This window comes from Ranitomeya imitator, chromosome 6, assembly GCF_032444005.1.
Source record: "Ranitomeya imitator isolate aRanImi1 chromosome 6, aRanImi1.pri, whole genome shotgun sequence".
Taxonomy (NCBI): Eukaryota; Metazoa; Chordata; class Amphibia; order Anura; family Dendrobatidae; genus Ranitomeya; species Ranitomeya imitator.
The window spans coordinates 378,716,368-378,737,524 of NC_091287.1; the positions used below are offsets into that span (position 1 = coordinate 378,716,368).

Genomic DNA, 21,157 nt, shown 5'->3' on the forward strand with positions numbered 1-21,157 from the left:
TTTACAAAGAGTTCTGAGGGCTCTCCTGGTTCACGGATAAATCCCCATCCAGTGTACTGGTTAAACAAAACCACAACGCCTTTTCTCAGTGGACCTTAATTGGCAGGAGTAATTCTGTGGGTCTGGGCCTTGGCCTGCATGTTGCGCTTCTCCATAGCCTCCCATTTAGCTCTGCACTCCCGCTCCTCCGCCTCTAATTTAAGTATCTGCTGCCGGCAGTAATCCTCTTTCTCCGCAATTTCCACTTGGTTTGCCCCTGCTTGAGCCTCCTCCGGAAACCCCATTAAGTCCATCTCCGGGTGCCTCTAGCGGATCGCCTCTCCTTTACCACACATCCCTTGGGACAAGGTGTTAAGTTACAGCGGATCATCCACCCCCTAGGTCTGTCATCCGGTCCCAGGTTATATCTACCACTACCTGGCCGGGCCTTAGAGGCGGCAAGGGTTTTAAAGGTCCCACAAGGGTCTTTTCCACTACCAGGGCAGTGTGCATACCTGCTTTCCAGTGCCAATCTCTTCTTTTGGCTCCGCTGTGGTTGAGGGTGCTGGCTCCAGGTCTTTCATAGGTGCCGCCATCCTCTTCAGCAGTGCTTCCTTCCACACGGCCACCACTGCCAGCTGCGACCGTAGGAGTTGTCGGGTCAGCTCCCCCATCTCAGCACCGAGGAGCTCCGGATCCAATGCTCTCCACTGCCGTCCGCTGTCACTTTTACCGGGTAGCGTTCAGCCATCTATGCTGCATGCTTTCCCGCACGTTCCTACTTCACTCTCCTCTGTGGGCGGCACTTGCTTCTCTTTCCTGCCAGCCATCTCTGGAGGCGGATCCATCGTCCTGACGGATATGTTCTTTCCGCATTAAAGTCTCTGTACTGGGTGGGTCCAGCTTTCGCGCCCGTCCTTGGGCTCCACCCGTGACACATATCTTCACCGTTCCTCACCCACCTCGTGGTGCAACAATGGCAGCCATTACATGATTCAACACAGTCCATGGCGCACAGGTCCCGATTTTTCGGGTCAGTCCATCCTGTATGTGACGCCAAGTTGGGGAGCTTGCTAGGGCCGTGGGGTACTCAGGCTGGGTCCGGTGGTCCTTAAAGGGGGTGGTCACAGTGGCAGGGACCAGGTCCGTGGCCCTGGATGTCCATAATAAAGGGAAGGTCTTTAAAGGGAATAGTTTGTAAGAAAATAAAGAATGTACGTGATGCCACCTGTGGTATTTGGTCAGGGATGACCGACGCTGCTAAAGGGGTCCACTGGGGATGACGGTACTGCAGCCGGGATGGTATGGCTTCCCACAGGTGAAGGTTAGTCCTCAGGGCTCCTGGTGTAGTGGACAAAGATGACAAATGGTGTAATACCAGAAAGAATTGGAGGACACAAGGTTGCAGTCTCTTTACCTTTTACTGATGTAGTTCAGGTACCCCTATTACAGGCGGTCTTTGGAATCCAGGCAGCCTGGAAGCGATTTGGAATCCCTTTAGCCAGGTGGGGTTGGGAGCCTTCCTTACTGCGCTGTAGTGTGCGTCCCTTGCTGCCTGAGGCTTCATACAAGGTCCTCTCTCTCTGTCCTATATGTAGGACAGTACCCGCATGGCAGGCAACGTGAGCCTTTTAACAGGTGCCCCTACTTGCGGTGACTCCGGGCTCTACATACTGGTGTGCCTTAGGGTGTAGTTGTGGACAGGTGACTTGAAATCTCCTGCCCTCCGGTTTCTGCTGTGGGGCATACAGTTCCACACAGTCTCGGACTCCCGATGTCCGGTTCCTGCGCCTCAGCGTGGAGGGAGCTCAGTCACAGCTCCCCTCCAGCTCTTCACTTCTCCTTTGCTCCTTCTCCCCTCACACTCTCCACAGACTAAATACTCACTGACTCTCTCTCTGAAAGACTAACAGACTCCCTAACTCCTCCCCCAGCCAGAATATATATAGGGAAGCTCCCCTAAAACCAGAACTAGAGCTCCTCCTTCTGGCCTGGAGTCAGAAAGTGTTGAATGTACATGTTACCTGTTAAAGGGTTCCTCCTCGCTTCCAGGTATGGCATCACCCTCCCCGTAGGAAGGCAATACCACTGTGGTACCCAGACTCCTGGGGTGCCACAATTTCTTTAATGCTTTTTCAGAGGTGTTCATGACCATAATGGACTGGAAAAGAGTGCACATACCCTCTTTGATTGCCCACCCTTCATCCTCTAATTTACTTGACTTTTTTTCTCCTCTGTAACACCTTTTATTGTTCTAAATATTTATTTATATCTCTGGTGCAACTAGACAAGTTCCCAATATAATTTTCTGCTTTCCTACCCATTACACTGCTCCCCTCTTACCTAAAAACACCAGTCATCTACTTGTGGGCCACATGACTCTCCTTCATGGCTCCTTGTATGCATATTTACCCTTCCCTCCCTCTACAAAGTTGCAGTGTCACTCAAGTACCGCTGTCTGATGGGGCATATTGTCCCATTGCCGCATCTAAAACAGAAGTGTAATAAATGTAAGTGGAAGAACAAGGCATTATATTGGTGAAAACTGATATGAATAATGTTTGTACATACAGTATATTCTCATAGATGCATGCAAGCAAAACTTATAGGACCCAATTCATCAAGACAGGCATTGTTCATGCTGGAATATGATGCTGACAAGTGGTGTGTGTTTATTTGGATTACGCCAGAAATCTCACTTCAGTTCGGTACTGTAGTGAGATTTCTGGCTTACAGAATGCCACAGCTTCTCATGAATTAAAAGAGCTGCGGTGTCATACCTCCGCCACTCCCTCGTACTGGCGTGAAAGCCGCAAAAGTGGCAAAATTTAGGCACAATTCTGAATTCAAGCAAAGGATTTCTGGCGTGGAAGCTTTGCTGAATCGGGCTCATTGTCTTTCTCCTATAGTCTGAATTTGTTCATTAGATAACTAGTCTATAAAGTCTGTTTTTTTGTACTTGTTTCCTCTAAGTCTGCATTCACACCTGCGCTTTGGTATTCTGGCTATCTGTTCTGTTTTTACGAACAGATAAATTGAACTGATGTAAAAACGATCTATTGCAGAATTGATGCAAATCTTAGCAGAGGGAGCCAATTAATTATTATGAGGTCTGTCTGGGTTATAAGTTACTTTTCAGTTTGGAAGAAAAAGTTTGGCATGGTGGGCTTTATCTCCTGTTCTGTAAATGGACACACAGCTAGATCCCATAATAATCACTGGGGTCTCTCTGCTTCCGTTTGCAGCAGTTATGCAACAGATCCATTCTTCAAATTAATTCCTTTTGCCTGTTCCTAAAAACAGAACAGACAACCGGAATGTTAAAGCCCAAGTGTGTATGTAGATCTATAAATAAATGATAATTATTATTATTATTATTATTATTATGTATAAAGTTGGACTTTGATAAATGTTTGCACCACTGTCTGATGTGTATCCCTCTCTACTGCCGACTTTAAGGAGGAAGCCAAACCTCCACCCTCTTTTTTATCTGATTGGGCAGCTTTTCTGGATGTAAAATATCCATTGGTTGTTGAATGTGATTGTATAAGGCAGGGTCAGCAAAGTTTCATTAAGGTGGTGGTGTGTGACACAGAGGAGCCTGCATAGCTTCACCAGTGCGGTGTGTTGAGGAGTGGCTCTGGCTAATCCAAAAACCCAGCACAGTTGCTGTGTACAGTGACAAAGCAGCATCCCATGGAGCAATGAGAGCTGCCACCAGCTTCTGGACCACAATGATGCACAACAGCTTCTAGGATGAATTACCTTACCATTTTGCCACATAGCTGCGGGTCCTCTTGGGGATAAAAGATGGAAATTGTCTGAAACATCTGTGACCTGGGACCCTTAGCGTTTCTGGAATAGAAGAAGAGTAAATATTCCACGGACACAAATACGAATTGATAATAGAATTTTAGAACTACATATATTATTTCGTTTTATCATGGGAAAACATGATTACTCCTTTCACTGAGCAAAGCAAGAAAACCTGGTCTAGGCAAGAGAGGCTAAAGGGACGTAACCGCAAAGACCTTACTCTTCCTGGGATTTAATGTCCTGGAGATGCAAGGACACTGCTTCTAGCCAGCTCCAAAGCGATGCTTAAAGGCATTAGCCGTGCCCTTGGGTGGACATAAAGGTTATGGGAATTTAATAGCAGCCGCACAGCGCTTTTTGCTTTCATTTAATCTTGCAAATAGTTTTAAAAGAAGTCCTCGAAGTGATGGCATCACAAGTGGTGTGTGGACTCATCTTCCGATTACTTCTCCCGCTCTGCCTTGTTGTTGGTGAGTAACCAGCTATAGACCCAGTATATATGGCATTTTTAGGTTCTCCTAGGGTTTGTGATTGAATTTTTCACGCCTATTTTTTTCACCCCTATGCTAAAACCATGTAACCAGACTAAGTAGGAATAGCTGGGGGACGGCGACTGAAGTAAAGGGATATATTCTGTGCCTGGCACCGCATAATACTTCTGTAATGTACATGTATACAGCAGAGCTGGATGCACCGCATAATCCTTCTGTAAAATACATGTATACAGCAGAGCTGGATGCACCGCATAATACTTCTGTAATATACAAGTATATAGCAGAGCTGGATGCACCACATAATACTTCTGTAATATACATGTATACAGCAGAGCTGGATGCACCGCATAATCCTTCTGTAAAATACATGCATACAGCAGAGCTGGATGCACCGCATAATCCTTCTGTAATATACAAGTATATAGCAGAGCTGGATGCACCGCATAATACTTCTGTAATATACATGTATATAGCAGAGCTGGATGCACCGCATAATACTTCTGTAATATACATGTATACAGCAGAGCTGGATGCACCGCATAATCCTTCTGTAATATACATGTATATAGCAGAGCTGGATGCACCGCATAATCCTTCTGTAATATACATGTATATAGCAGAGCTGGATGCACCGCATAATCCTTCTGTAATATACATGTATACAGCAGAGCTGGATGCACCGCATAATACTTCTGTAATATACAAGTATACAGCAGAGCTGGATGCACCGCATAATACTTCTGTAATATACATGTATACAGCAGAGCTGGATGCACCGCATAATCCTTCTGTAATATACATGTATATAGCAGAGCTGGATGCACCGCATAATCCTTCTGTAATATACATGTATATAGCAGAGCTGGATGCACCGCATAATCCTTCTGTAATATACATGTATATAGCAGAGCTGGATGCACCGCATAATCCTTCTGTAATATACATGTATATAGCAGAGCTGGATGCACCGCATAATCCTTCTGTAATATACATGTATACAGCAGAGCTGGATGCACCGCATAATACTTCTGTAATATACAAGTATACAGCAGAGCTGGATGCACCGCATAATACTTCTATAATATATATGTATACAGCAGAGCTGGATGCACCGCATAATACTTCTGTAATATACATGTATATAGCAGAGCTGGATGCACCGCATAATCCTTCTGTAATATACATGTATACAGCAGAGCTGGATGCACCGCATAATACTTCTGTAATATACATGTATACAGCAGAGCTGGATGCACCGCATAATACTTCTGTAATATACAAGTATATAGCAGAGCTGGATGCACCGCATAATCCTTCTGTAATGTACATGTATATAGCAGAGCTGGATGCACCGCATAATCCTTCTGTAATATACATGTATACAGCAGAGCTGGATGCACCACATAATACTTCTGTAATATACATGTATACAGCAGAGCTGGATGCACCGCATAATACTTCTGTAATATACATGTATACAGCAGAGCTGGATGCACCGCATAATACTTCTGTAATATACAAGTATATAGCAGAGCTGGATGCACCGCATAATACTTCTGTAATATACAAGTATATAGCAGAGCTGGATGCACCGCATAATACTTCTATAATATATATGTATACAGCAGAGCTGGATGCACCGCATAATACTTCTGTAATATACATGTATATAGCAGAGCTGGATGCACCGCATAATCCTTCTGTAATATACATGTATACAGCAGAGCTGGATGCACCGCATAATCCTTCTGTAATATACATGTATATAGCAGAGCTGGATGCACCGCATAATCCTTCTGTGATATACATGTATACAGCAGAGCTGGATGCACCGCATAATACTTCTGTAATATACAAGTATACAGCAGAGCTGGATGCACCACATAATACTTCTGTAATATACATGTATACAGCAGAGCTGGATGCACCGCATAATCCTTCTGTAAGGCTTCTTTCACACTAGCATCGGAATCTCCCCGTCGCAATGCGTCGGGGAGAGATTCCGACGCTAGCGTTTAACGCTTTGCACAATGGGTGCAGCGGATCCATTTTTCCGGCGCATCCGCTGCCCCATTGTGAGGTGCGGGGAGGTGGGGGCGGAGTTCCGGCCGCGCATGCACGGTCGGCAAAAGCGGTCCGTCAGGAGCAAAAAACGTTACATGTAGCGTTTTTTGCTCCCGACGGTCTGCAGAAGCACGACGCATCCGTCGCACGACGGATGCGACGTGTGGCAATCCGTCGCAAATGCGTCGTCAATACAAGTCTATGGGGAAAAAACGCATCCTGCAAGCACTTTTGCAGGATGCGTTTTTTCTGCAAAACGATGCATTGTGACGGATTGCAGAAAACGCTAGTGTGAAAGTAGCATAATACTTCTGTAACATACATGTATATAGCAGAGCTGGATGCGTTATGCACCTAATGTATTTCTGCTGAGAAAATAGAGGTAAAACCCTGTGATATGAAAATGAGAACATAAAACGAGCATGTTAATAATAGGAAACAAATAAAGACACAATAGATTAGTAACCAAGCGGTATTATTATTCCACCGTATACTGGATGCAGTCTCCTGTTTTATGTTTCTGAGGACTGGGAGTCTCTGGGCTGCCCGGGCTGTGGAGAGTTAAAGTTTGGAGGTGGGGACTGTAGACCCTGACTGCCTGGGAGGAAAGGGTCAGGACAGCAGAGAGAAGAGAGGCACGGTGTGCACACTCCGGCTCCTGACCCTCCACACCGAGCTCCTCACTGCCGGGCGCCTGTCCCCATGCTGCATGTGGCCGCGGGTGGGAGGCTGCCGCCACCGAGTGCAGTCTCGTTACTTCCACCGCCCGCCCTGACTGCAGGATGCTGGAGCGGCGCTGAGTGCGGGGGACATGCTCCTCACTGACCCGCTGCTGGATGCCCCGCGCCTCGGCTGGACTCACGGAACTTACTAGCTGCCTCCTACTTGCGCATCTCGCCTGCTTTTCATCGTGGTCAGTTCTGAAGGTCCCAGAAAGCGATGGCATCAGAGACGGTGTGTGGGCTCATCTTCAGGCTGCTGCTGCCGCTCTGCCTGCTCGTGGGTGAGTCTCCTGGGCATCGGTGCCAGCGCAAATATATCACCGGTAATATATATTACCGACAGTCTGCGACCTTTGTGCCGAGAGTCGTGACAGACGCTCGTGTATCGGTCTGTCGGGGACAGGTCCTAATCCGTCATTACGCTGCATAGGAGCAATTTGAGACTTAAAAAAAAACTTTTCAAGACTTTTCGGTCAGTTTAGGAACTTCCATAAAACAATCCAAAGTGTCGAAAATGTGCAACAAGATAGAGAGGTCCCACATAGTCCTCACTGTGATAGACATGCTGTACTGATCAGATGAGAGTAATATGTATGCCTGAATAGCACATCTATCTATTATCTATCTATCTATTATCTATCTATCTATCTATCTATCTATCTATCTATCTATCTATCTATCTATCTATCCCATATCTATCTATCTATCCCATATCTATCTATCCCATATCTATCTATCTATTATCTATCTATCTATCCCATATCTATCTATCTATCTATCTATCTATCTATCTATCTATCTATCTATCTATCTCATATCTATCTATCTATCTATCTATCTATCTATCTATCTAATATCTATCTATCTATCTATCTATCTTTCTATCTATCCCATATCTATCTATCCCATATCTATCTATCTATTATCTATCTATCTATCTATTATCTATCTATTATCTGTCTATCTATCTATCTAACTATCTCATATCTATCTATCTATCTATCTATCTATCTCATATCTATCTATCTATCTCATATCTATCTATCTATCTATCTATCTATCTATCTATCTATCTCATATCTATCTATCTATCTATCTCATATCTATCTATCTATCTATCTATCTATCTATCTATCTATCTATCTATCTATCTCATATCTATCTATCTATCTATCTCATATCTATCTATCTATCTATCTATCTATCTATCTATCTAATATCTATCTATCTATCTATCTATTATCTAATATCTATCTATCTATCTATCTCATATCTATCTATCTATCTAATATCTATCTATCTATCTCATATCTATCTATCTATCTATCTATCTCATATCTATCTATCTATCTATCTATCTATCTATCTCATATCTATCTATCTATCTATCTATCTATCTATCTATCTATCTATCTATCTATCTATCTATTATCTAATATCTATCTATCTATCTATCTATCTATCTATCTATCTATCCCATATCTATCTATCCCATATCTATCTATCCCATATCTATTATCTATCTATTATCTATCTATCTATCTATCTATCTATCTATCTATCTATCTATCTATCTATCTATCTATCCCATATCTATCTATCTATCTAATTAAAGAAAATTTGGCAGCACTACCAAAAATACGGGTGCAATAAAACCGTAAAGGTGATGATCAAACCTCCAAAGTAGAAAATCAGAAAAAAATAGGCAGCACTCCAAAAATAAAAATGAAAAACCGTGGCTCTACAGATCCATTAGCAGCAATGTTTTGGCAGATTTTGCCGCCTTTCTCAAGCCTTGAGAAAGGTTCTCACTAAGGTACCGAAACGTCGCCATGTTGAGTATTAGAAGGTTTTTCACTTGAATGGTGTGCTGACTCCAATCTATAGACTCTATCTATCTATCTATCTATCTATCTATCTATCTATCTATCTATCTATCCCATATCTATCTATCTATCTATCTATCTATCCCATATCTATCTATCTATCTATCTATCTATCTATCTATCTATCTATTTATCTGTCATCAGATGCATGTAACGTATGTACACCTTTTTTCACTCATACATTTACCTCACATTATGTGTATGTATAACACTTTTGACGAGTAGCTGTGCTCTGTATTGTATCTGTATTGTATATGGCTCCCCTCATCCTTGTGAGGTAAATGTAGTTACTTAGCAGTTAGCATGGCGACATTTTCTTACCTGGTAGCTGTCAGTAAGGTCAGGCAATAGAGGTTACACAGGGAAAATCCAGTTTACTGTTTCCTTAGTATTTATCTACCCCAAATCATCGCTTCCATTCACTGCTGGTGATAAATTACTTTATGCTGGACACGGCAGATATCGCTCCAGGCTGTCTCTCCTCACACAGTATAATATTTACAGCTGCTGTCTCATCATTCTCAACTTGGCCTCGTGTATGGCATATATTAGTTGAGAATATTATACATGTTCATTGAGGTTTGAACCATATTTCTATTTTGGCTGAGGTAAATCCTAGTCATTCATTCAATCCAGAAACATATTTTCAGCTCTGGTACACCTTTTAGGGTATATATATACAGCCTTAGGCAACCCTGTGTAGATATATAAATATATATATAGGGTTGCCCGCTTCCATAGCGGGGTCATTCCATGTCAAGTGAACCAATGATTTTTACCACTATATTTTTAATTATTTTGAGATTTAGTTATTTGGTAATGGTGTGTCAGAGAATGCAAAATGTGAAGAAAAAAAAATTCTAGATATATTTTTTTATTTTTTACTGATTTTCAAAGTTCGGAAAAAGTGCGAATTTCGGTGTTGCCTGCCTTTACATTTCTCCCCATAACTCAGGCTAGAAAAAAGGTAGAGAAACAAAATAAACACCATTCTACTCAGAACTGGACAGGCTGTCACCAGATATGTCACAAGAGTATCTTTGATAATATTTTACCTATGCGAACGCAAGCGCAAAACTTTAAAACGCATTTCTGAAAAACCCGTTTAATTTAAAAATTTCAAAAACTGCACATGTGCCTGCTATGCTCCTATCCACATCTGTACCAAAATACAAGCTGGGATCGTGATGAGATCATATTTTAAAAAATAAAACTATTACAGTGTCAATTCGAAAATCTTGCATTCAGATCTGTTCAGCCTGTGGTGTAAAAGTGTGGGGTCCATATTTACCAAATACTCCATGATTTTTAGATATTACTGAATTATTTCATTATGTTACAGCTTAGAAGCAGGCGAGGACAGAGGAGAAGCTTTGTTAGGGCTGAGAATGACCAGGGGTAGACAGTGAATGCAGAGCAGATGACCGGCCGGCAGCCCCAGAGGCCATATTCACACCAAATTTTACCACCCAGGCAACTCCTCAAATGGAGGGAGAAAAATATTCTTAACATCCCGTTCATGTATTGTACGAACCAGGACTACGAAGAGGAGGAGGAGAGTTTGTGAAAACATCGGTTACAGGAAGCAGAACCCATCACAGGGACTCAGCAATACCGGACTGTCATCCCATGTAGTGAAGCAGAAATAAAAACAAGGGTTTTTTCATTCAGCAAAGAGAGTGACGTCTATGACGTGGTAGAAGGCGGCACAAAATCGGCAATGGATGAAAGAACTGGTGATGTGACCTGTGAATATGATCGGCGCTGGTGGCTACTGGACTCTCCAAAGATTGTGAAAGTGAAGACATAGAAGTGACTTTAATGCAGCTTCTGGTCCAGCGCCGTCCTTTGTGTATCCAAGAAAACCAGACATTGTAAAAGTTAACAAAAATCAGATATTGACTCAGGTGGAGCCGAACACCATGACCGGCCGTCCATACTGACACAAAAGGAAATGGCCATTGCTAGTAAGCGCTTATAGACAAGATGACACTTCACCCACTAGAAGGGACACATTGATGATAGAAGGCCAGTGTAAAAACCTACTATTAATTGTTTGATTAGTTCATATTTTATAAAACGAGGATTTAACTACTGTACTATTCTTCTTAAACGCTTCATAAATGACATGTTTAGTGATATAATAGAAAAAAAATTGTTCCATGTCTAAATAGGTGGTAAAAATATTGGTTCTTTTAATCTTGTTTTTAACATATAATTAGGATGAGACTGTATTTGGAAAATCACACCTGCACACCTGAGGACATGATCACCTTTTTTCTTTTGGCTTGTTCAATGAATTCAGGTTGAAAATGCTGAGCAAGTTGTGTTATGATGTTTAAGATGGATTTATTCTGGCACTTCGGTATTTGTTTCTTGTGTTTCTTTATTGTTGCATATAAATGTTGAATTCAATAAGTTGTAATTTGAAAAGAAAAAGGGAAGAAACTCACACAAACATAAAATCAGATGATTCAAGGCTTAAAAAAAAATAAAAAAATTTGACAGGTCCCAAGTTGAATCCCTGTACAAATATAAACAAGAACACAAGTAACACACATGCATGTTTCCACAATTTTAAAACAAACGTTTTTTGCACAATTGCGCATCAAAATTTTGAATTTGGTTTCTCCAAAACAAAATATCAAGAAAAATAGTCTTGTGACATATCAAATGAAAGCCGGTACCGTTCTGAGAACAATTATGCCTCTCCCACCTCTTTATCTTAATTCTAGCCCGAGATATGATAAATGTAAAGCCATACCAGGCCAAAATCCGCACTTTTTCAAAACTTTAAAAATCTGTAAAAAATTAACTGATGAAGAAAAAAATTCTAAACTTTTAATTTGTAATTAACTAAAGTTGTACTTCATAAAAACAAAAAAATAAAAAAAAATCTAAAGACGTCAGGTAAAAAAAATATTCATATTTTGATCACTTGATATGGAATGACCCAGTGGTTATTTACGGTATGCCCTTTTTAAAAATATGAATTGGAATATGGCGGGAATCTGTAGAATTATTCAGTCTCTAAAGATGTATGTAGTTGCATTATTGCTAAATTCCCCATGTGGCCATCAGGAGAGTTAAATAAAATGGCGGAGGCATGCTTGATATTCGAGCAACGCAAGACCATTTAGAAGTGGTAATGGAAATTTGAGAATGTCTGTGAAGTACGACAATGATGAATTCCCACCTCGTTCCCCTGACTTAACACCTCTCGACTTCTACCTACGGGAAAACCTAAAGGATGTTGTATACCCTAGAAAACCGGCTACAGTGACTGCACTACAGAAACAAATTGAAGTGTCACGCAGATCAATCCTTGTGGACATTGTAATTACTGCACGCAGTAGATCACTGAAATCAGAACCTTCTAGATGTTTATGGTGACCACTATGAGCAGCTAATGTAATTGCAGAAGTCAAACATGACTTACAGCTACCCTATGTTGTTTATATAAATCTGGTAAGGAAGCTATTATACAGATTTTTTCATGTTGAAATGTGCAAATGTGACAAACCTACACATATATATATATATATATATATATATATATATATACATATATATATATATATTTACTTACAAAGGTGTATAAGAACTAACTGTTAAAAGAATTTTCCAAGATTCTCTTTGTGTAATTGCACAAAGGTACGTTAGATGACGACCAAAACCCTTTCACGCACTATTGGAAGGTGACATTTTCTACCACTATCTTTGTTTTGGGGTAATATGAACGTTTCTGTAATGTTGCAGACTTGCAATAGTCTGCTATAGAACCATTATAGACAATGTAAAAACTTTTACCACATTTTACAGACAGTAAAAAGTGAATAAATGGATCCAGACAAGCGATTAGCGGTTATTCTCAGGAACATTAATATTTCAGAAACACTCAATTGTTGGATGATATGCACACAGTAATGTTTCTGTACTCAGCTACACAATGGAAAGCTATGGAATATTCAGCGGACGCTTGTGTAATTGCTTTTCTTTTTTTTATAGTGGAACATCACTCCAAATAATGATATGCTCAGTCGTTTCCTAAGTTATGCTGAATGAATATTTACTCCATATTCTCACATTCTGGGAATAAGATGTTTCTTGTTTAAGAGGAATAGCCAATTACTTATGTTCTGGGATAATAAATTATGTTTTTTAAATAATGTTAATGCCAGTAATAGATTATCTTTTAGCTTGTTGATTGGGAGTGTGAATGGTGAACTGTTTGTTATCGCTCCCTAGTGAAATGGAGTTACCTCCATTTCATATCATCAAGGTTACCGTATATACCACTTTGTTCAGGCTTTGCCAATGGGGATCAAAAAAGACCTCTGTAAGGTACATGACTACTAGCGTGTTCACGTGCAACAGATTTATTGCAAAAATTCCTTTTAAAAAGTCCTAAAAAATCAATTCTATACATGTAAAAGGGTTTATTTCTGTAGCTTGGGTTCAGATGAAAGGATGAGTATGAAATTTCTACAAAAAATCTGCTGCATGTGAATACACCCTCATATTCTCTTCTTAAAATGCTCCCTAACTTCAAAGTTAGGGCAAAGAATTGTACAATAATGCAAAAAGCAGTCCACCCCGTTCTGAATCATGCACTCATTCATTCACTTAGATTACCATTACAGCTTTGTTTTATTGGTCATATAAAAAAAGGTAATTATTTGTATCCTTTTTGTTATGCTACTTCTCAATTAATGCCAACCCCCTTTATCGTGTCTATAAACTTCATCCTCCATTCTTCTGCACTTTTCATGCTACTGGATGTGTTAGATACAATATAGTCTTGAATTATTGATACAGTGTACAAGTTTTGGTACTTGCTGTGCTATTCTTCTATTTGTTTCTGTGATGAACATGTGTAATTAACCTCCAGGCTATGTGTGGTCAGGAAGGTTTTGGTTTTCCTGATTACTACGTTTTCAGGCAGATTGTAATGAATTTAAGTTAATAGTAGTTCTATGCTTCTTTCATTCTTTTTTATTTGCTTGGTTTATCTTTTTTACATAGTAATTGTTGAGGGGGCGACATCATTAATATTAGATAAATATTTTATTCACCTGTCTTGATTGATTTATGCAGATTTCAGAATAAATCTAAGAACTACTGCTCAGGCTTATGCTCAGCAAGCATAGTATTTCGTTGGAAGACTTTTTCCTTTTTCTGGGATTATTAGCCATTTAATCCACCGCAAATTTTGTAGCATTCAAAAAAGAGACCTACTGATGCTGGTTTCTGAGATGCAGCTTATTGCTGTAACGTCTCCATAGAGGCAATGTTACTTAAAAGGAACCTGTCACCCCCAAAATCGAGGGTAAGCTAAGCCCACCGGCATCAGTGGCTTCTCTACTGCATTCTGTAATGCTGTAGATAAGCCCACGATGTATCCTAAAAGATAAGAAAAAGAGGTTAGATTATACTCACCCAGGAGCGGTCCCGGGCCGGTCCGATGGGTGTAGCAGTCCGGTCCGGCACCTCCCATCTTCATCAGATGACGTCCACTTCTGGTCTTCACCAAAACAAGACATATTCATATGTCTTAAGTGTTTTATTCAGCATAAAGCAATTTTCTGAGTTCACATTACGGCAGTCTTATTATTATTTTACCAATCTCCATTCATAATCTGAAAATGAATGCATGACCGATGGTAATACCACTGTGCCAAGGGTTTGGAATCTGAAACATGGACCCTGGGCCCCTTTGGTTGCTACTTTGAAGGAGATATTATACTGAAGGTTTGAGTTGGGCTTTGCACACAAAACCGTATTGGGTATTTGCAATATGATGTTGTCATCTGCATGTACATATGTACGTAATTAAATAATTCCAGAATATACATTATATTTTTTGTTCCTGGTTTATATTGTCCAATTTGGACTGAGAGGCTCTTGTAAACTGGACTAAGCATTTTGTGTCATCGACCATTACAGGTTAAAATGAGGCAGAAATGAATAAATAATTGAAAAGCTTATCTATCTATCTATCTATCTATCTATCTATCTATCTATCTATCTATCTATCTATCTATTTACCTATCCTCACTGTGAAGCGAAACATTGCAATTGAGCATTTGGTTTGATCAAAAGTTTATTTGCACTTGGCATGGCTAAACAACTCAATGCACTATTCAGCCCACTGGGTTTGCCTGACCCCACCTCCTTGCTTATGATTGACAGCTCTGACTTGTTTGAACTCAGTAGACTGTGCTTTCACCAAGCACAAGTGATGGAGGCAGTGTATTCAAAACCAGTGAGTGGAATTGAGCACTGAGCCTCTTGGCCATGTGAAGGGTGCACCGAGCAGCCTAAATAGCATATGCGATTAAATGTCTGTTCTTACAGAACAGAGGCAGCGATTCTAAGTTCACTAAGGGTACTGTATTCACAGTGCTCCCTGAAGCATCAGCTCCATTGTTTGAAATATGTGTCTGGAGAATGTGCAGTTTTGGTGCCTGCAGCTGATAGTAGTGAGTTTATCCCCCCTTGTGTGCTATCTCCGCCTTTCCATAAGTCAGGGTGCAGGTTCAAGATAAGACTGTGAAGGAGTTCACTGTATAAAGACTGTTAGAGTAAGCAAACTGCATTACAGAAAAACTCAATATAGTACTAAAAGTGATTATCTCCAGCATGGAAATGTGCTGCACTGGACGGAACAAGTATCATTCGTACTTCAAAATGTTCTCCCCCATTATGCATGAGGTTAGTTCTATCTGCTTTTGGCTTTCACCTGAATAATTACCGTATATACTTGAGTATAAGCCGAGATTTTCAGCCCATTTTTTTAGGCTAAAAGTCCCCCTCTCAGCTTATATTTGAGTGATTGTCCCAGGGGTCGGCGGGGGAGGGGGCGTGGCGGCTTTCACATCATTCTCTCCTGCTACCAGCGTGGTCCCTGCTTCTCATATTGTCTCTGACGCCAGCAGCTTTTTCCTGTATTCAGCGGTCACGTGGTACTGCTCATTAAAGTAATGATTATGGACGCAATTCCACTCCCATAGGAGTGGAGCGTATATTTATTGCTTTAATGAGCGGTACCATGTGACCGCTGAACACAGGACCAAGCTGCTGGCGCCAGAGACCATCGCATCGGAGAAGCAGGGACCGTGCCAGGAGGGTGAGTATAACGGGGGAGGGTGAGCCATGCGATATTCACCTGTCCCCGTTCCACCTCCAGGCTCCATCTTCCGCGTCCTCTGGCTGTGACGTTCAGGTCAGAGGGCGCGATGACGTGGTTATTGCGCGCCCTCTGCCTGAACAGTCACTGCAGAGAGCCGGAAGACACAGTGGCACGGGGACAGGTGAATATCACAAGTTCTGGGGGCCTGAGTGACGAGAGGTGAGTATGTCATTTTTTTTTTAATTACAGCAGCAGCATATGGGGCATAATCTATGGAGCATCTTATGGGACCATCAACCTTTGTGCAGCATTATATGGGGCATAATATTCTATGGAGCATCTTAAGGGGCCATGATTAACCTTTTATGCAGCATTATATGGGGCATATTTTTTGTATGGAGCATCTTATGGGGTCCATCATAAACTTTATGGAGCATTATATGGGGCTCCTGATTCAATATGGATATTCAAAAACACTTAACCTACTGATGTCTCAATCAACTTTACTTTTATTGTTATCTATTTTTATTTTTGAAATTTACCGGTAGCGGCTGCATTTCCCACCCTAGGCTTATACTTGAGTCAATAAGTTTTCTCAGTTTTTTGTGGCAAAATTAGGGGTCTCGGCTTATAATCGGGTCGGCTTATACTCGAGTATATACGGTATAAATGGGTGAAATACCCGGGATACTCAGATTAAACCCCACTTGGAGCAATATATCTGCATGGAGTTCGTACGTACTAATTTTTCCTAATAAAATGGTTGACACAAAGTGGAAACTAGGTGGAACCCATTATTATAATCAATATGGTCATTCTAGTGCCAATTGCATGTGGTAAGTGTTGACCTTCTCCTATTTTTGAACAGAGCCTAATCTTTTGAACCATTTAAGGGGTGATAGTTATATAGCTAGGTAATATATCATTTTATATTAAAAATTTAAAGCATCTGTTCTACCTGTTTTTTTAGATGAACTAGTGATTAGAAACACATTATCCAGATGCTTTCATAATGTCTGTGCAGCAATTGTATTGATCCATAGGATGTATTCCTAGTTCCTCTTTATAGCAATATCATGAGCTGTTTGAAGCAGTTAGTAATTCCATAAAGCTGAGTGCAGGTTTATATTTTTTGTTTGTTCATTTTACTTCTAAAAAATAGCAAAAAAGGCAGATATGCTAGTGCTAGTATTCATTTTACTTCTAACCTGTGGACAAGGGACTGATTTGAGAAGGGTTTAGACTCTGGTAAGCAGTAGCGTTGAGTGACTGTGCTCGTTACTCGAGTTTTTCCAAGCATGCTCAGGTGTTCCCACCCACAGCTGCATGATTTGCGGCTGCTATACAGCGTGAACACGCAGGGGTTGCCTGTTTGTTAGGGAATCCCCACATGTGTTCAGGCTGTCTAGCAGCCGCAAATCATGCAGCTGCGGGGATACAAACATAATCTAAGAGCACACCCAAGATACTCGGAGAACACCCGAGCATGCTCGGAAAACTCGAGTAACGAGCACACTTGCTCATCACTAGTAAGCAGCACATTGTGTAACATCAGTCCAGGTTTTTATGATTTTTCTGTGCTCAGAAAAGACAAAGGAAGTAGCGTGTTAAATGATTGTGGGGGCACCAAATCAACTGAGTGAATAAGGCTTTTAAGGAGTACTTTATCTGCCCTTTTGTGGGCAATGTCTTCATCCTGCTTCTGTGGAGGCGTCGGCGAGTCACTGCTACTGCACGGTGACTCGCCCGCGTAGAAGCTGGATGAAGACATTGCCTATAGAAGGACGGAAAGTTACTGATGAGTGCAGGGCACAGGCGCGGGATTACGGCCCGCAACTGCACGTCACAGGGTAGTGTGACGTGCATGGGAGGGGGGTGGTATTATAATGAAGTCAGGAGGCAGAGATTTCTTCCAGGCACTGCATGCCCCAGAGGCTGGATGAAATCATTAACATAAAATATTAAAACTCTATTTCTCCACAACTAGACCGCAGCTATGAGGCACACAGGTAACACAACTTTAGCCATTCTATTACCTGTATGTCCACAGTAATAGCTTGAAGGTGTCCAGGGGGTGGCAGATTCCTTTTAAGAGAAATTGACATGTTGCAAATTTCAAATACGCATTGCAAGTCAGTTTTCACTGTATAAAAAAGCACAGTGTGCATGACATTTCTATAAATCCCATCCACTCTAAGACATTGTATTTTTATTACAGCGAAAATATGCAGCGTCAAAACTCAACAAAAACTCATCATGGGAATTTAACCTCAAAGGGCTTTTTCCTTGCACAGTCTGGCTTTGACAGCACTCATTGGATTCACTTTCAACTAGTAACACCCAGCTGTCAATATATTCCTAAATTTCTAGGAAGCATAACAGAAATAGTGCAGGTGCTCTTTAAAACATATGTTGTCCTTAAATGTTTGTGAGCCTTTCATATATCAAGGAATGTCAAGAGGAGGAGTAATGTATATCGTTGAAACCTTTTTAAAATGTATGTACATTCTTTTGGGTGTATAGAAGAATCTGTCTCTATAATAAATAATTCTGCTTTTGTATGAAGATGATGTGGAGAAGCAAACATACAAAGGTGAAAAATGTGGTCAAAATAAAGTTTACTTAGCGGAACATAAAATCTGTTTTGCGAATAGTGACAATGTAAGGTGGGTAGTTATGTTCTTACATACCAATGTCTACCAAAAAATTAGGGCCATGAAATACAGAAATGTATAATATATCAGAAGTTAAATAACTATTCTTATCATTCCTTTTACACATGAAATATGATTCTGATGTATAGATCTTTTTTTCTTATTTTTTACCACACCTTGTACATACATTTGCTTTAGTGCACAGTGAGGTAGCAAGACATTAAATTACCACTGCAACGTTTATTTTTTCAGCACTGGAGTGGTGTTTCTAAAAGGAACCTGTCATCAGTTTTGCCCAATATAAGTTACGGCCATCATCATTCAGGGCTGATATACAGCATTCTGTAATGCTATATATCTGCCCCCAACCCGACCTGTAAGAGAAGAAAAATAACTTTTATTATAATCACCGGGAGTGATTATAATACAGAGTGGTTCGGTTCGAGGGGTGTTGCTCTTCTTGGTCCAGCGCCTCCCATCTTCATGCAATGCAATCTTCCTACTTGCTTCGTGTCGCGCTCCTGCACAGGCATACTTCTCTGCTCTGTTGAGGGCAGAGCAAAGTACTGCTATCCGCAGGTGCCGGGAAAGGTCAGAGGGTATGAGGGCAGAGAAGTATGCCTGCGCAGGAACGCAATGTCGAGGATGACGCAGGGACGCGTTATCCGCATGAAGCAAGAAGGAGGATGGCGGCATATGAAGATGGGAGGCACCGGATCAAGAAGAGCGACACCTCTTGGACCGGACCGCCCCGCAGGTGAGTATAATAAAAGTTTTCTTTTCTTCCAGGTCTGATTGGGGGCTTATGTACAGCATTATAGAATGCTGTATATCAGCCCTGAAAGGTGATGGTCATAATTATATCAGCAATAACTTTAATGACAGGTCTCTTTTCCTGGTTTTATATTCACCATCCAGTGTCTTTATCTTTTTTTGGCGCTGCTTTAATTTCACAGCGCCATCTTATGACCCCAACTTCTGTCCGGAAGTCAGAAGTTACATCACAAGCTCTCGATGCAAGTCTATGAGAGCCAGAATGAGACTCTCTTAGACTTGTATTGAGTTGTAACCTCTGGCTTGCTCCATGAAACACTGGAACAATCCAGCAGGTCACAAACTGGCAGAGACCGACAGGAACTGTAGTGATAAAAGGTGAAGACAGCGGCAGGTGGGTATAAGAGTATGGTCAGGGACCTTAGATTAGAAGCACCACACCAGCGGACACATTAAAAAAAATGCTGGAGTGGTGCTTTAAGAAAATATTTTAGCTAAAATAAACATAACATATTGGTTCATACTGCTGAGTCAAATTCAGAAAGGCAACTAGATGTAGATCTTAAGGTGCAAACCGTCAATACGGTTGAAATAACACAAAATATAGTGAAAAAAGAAAATTATTTATTCATATTTTAGTAAACAAATTTCTCTTTCCTCCATAGTTACCAATTTACAGAGTATGTACTAAGTTTGGAAGTTATTCTCTAGCCATAGGTTAGGGGATAACTTCTTGATCACTTGGGTCAGACTGGTGGGGCCCTTAGTGATCCCGAGAACGGGGCTCTATAGTGCCCCTCTGAATTGAGCATAGGTTAAGTATTCACTTCTCCATTCATTGTTTTGTGGACTGCCAAAGATAGAAGATAAGTTTGCAGAGAATTTGTGGTGATTGTGGCTTTTTTTGTATAAACTGTGCATGCTGTGGTGTATAAATGTAGGCGCCCAACAAAAATACTTATCAGTAATGTTAATTATAATCACTTTGTGGATTTTTTTTATTTCTGGGGGCTCTTCCTGACTTTTACTATGAGGCCTTTTGATTTATTTGTATTCTGCTGGGGATTGGTCACAATGAAATTCAACATGCCTGATCCCTTTACCTCTACATCTGCCTTTGGGTAAGAGTGGGGACACCCCTATTATGTTTAGATTGCTGTTGGATTTAGTCGACTTTCATCTAATGAATATAGACAACTTAAACTTTAAAGGGACTGTCTGAGACTTTGACATTTATGGCCTATCTTTAGGATAGGTCATCAATGTATGATTGATGGAGGGGTGACAGCCAGGATCCCCAGTAATCAGCTGTTCCCGATGATGGAGATGATGGGAATTGCACAGCTCCATTAACGGCATTGTGGACTATTGATTCAAATAAGAGGCAGATGTGCAATACCTGGCCACGGCCACTATGCCATTGATGGAACTGTGCTATGCAGCCCTGTAACTGAACACTTCTAGGAACCGCTGGTCAGTGGGGGAGGCTGGGTTTGCCACCTTCACTGATCAAATTTTGATAACCTTTCCTAAAAATAGGCCATCAATGTAAAATTCCTGGACAACCTCTTTTAGCCTTATTCAGTTGTTTAGAAACCCCTCGATCTATTATTACAAACTCTCCATTGTTTTCAGA

The 21,157-nt window shown here is 41.0% G+C and overlaps 1 protein-coding gene across 1 annotated transcript in view; it reads left to right on the forward strand.

Moving 5' to 3' along the window:
* The first annotated feature begins 6,954 nt into the window (after nt 1-6,954).
* Nucleotides 6,955-21,157, forward strand: part of PIEZO2 (piezo type mechanosensitive ion channel component 2) — a 628,465-nt gene continuing 614,262 nt past the window's right edge. Inside the window, exon 1 of the mRNA XM_069731039.1 lies at nt 6,955-7,356. Coding sequence (XP_069587140.1) covers nt 7,293-7,356 — 64 coding nt within the window. The 5' untranslated portion in view covers nt 6,955-7,292. The remainder of the gene's footprint in view (nt 7,357-21,157) is intronic.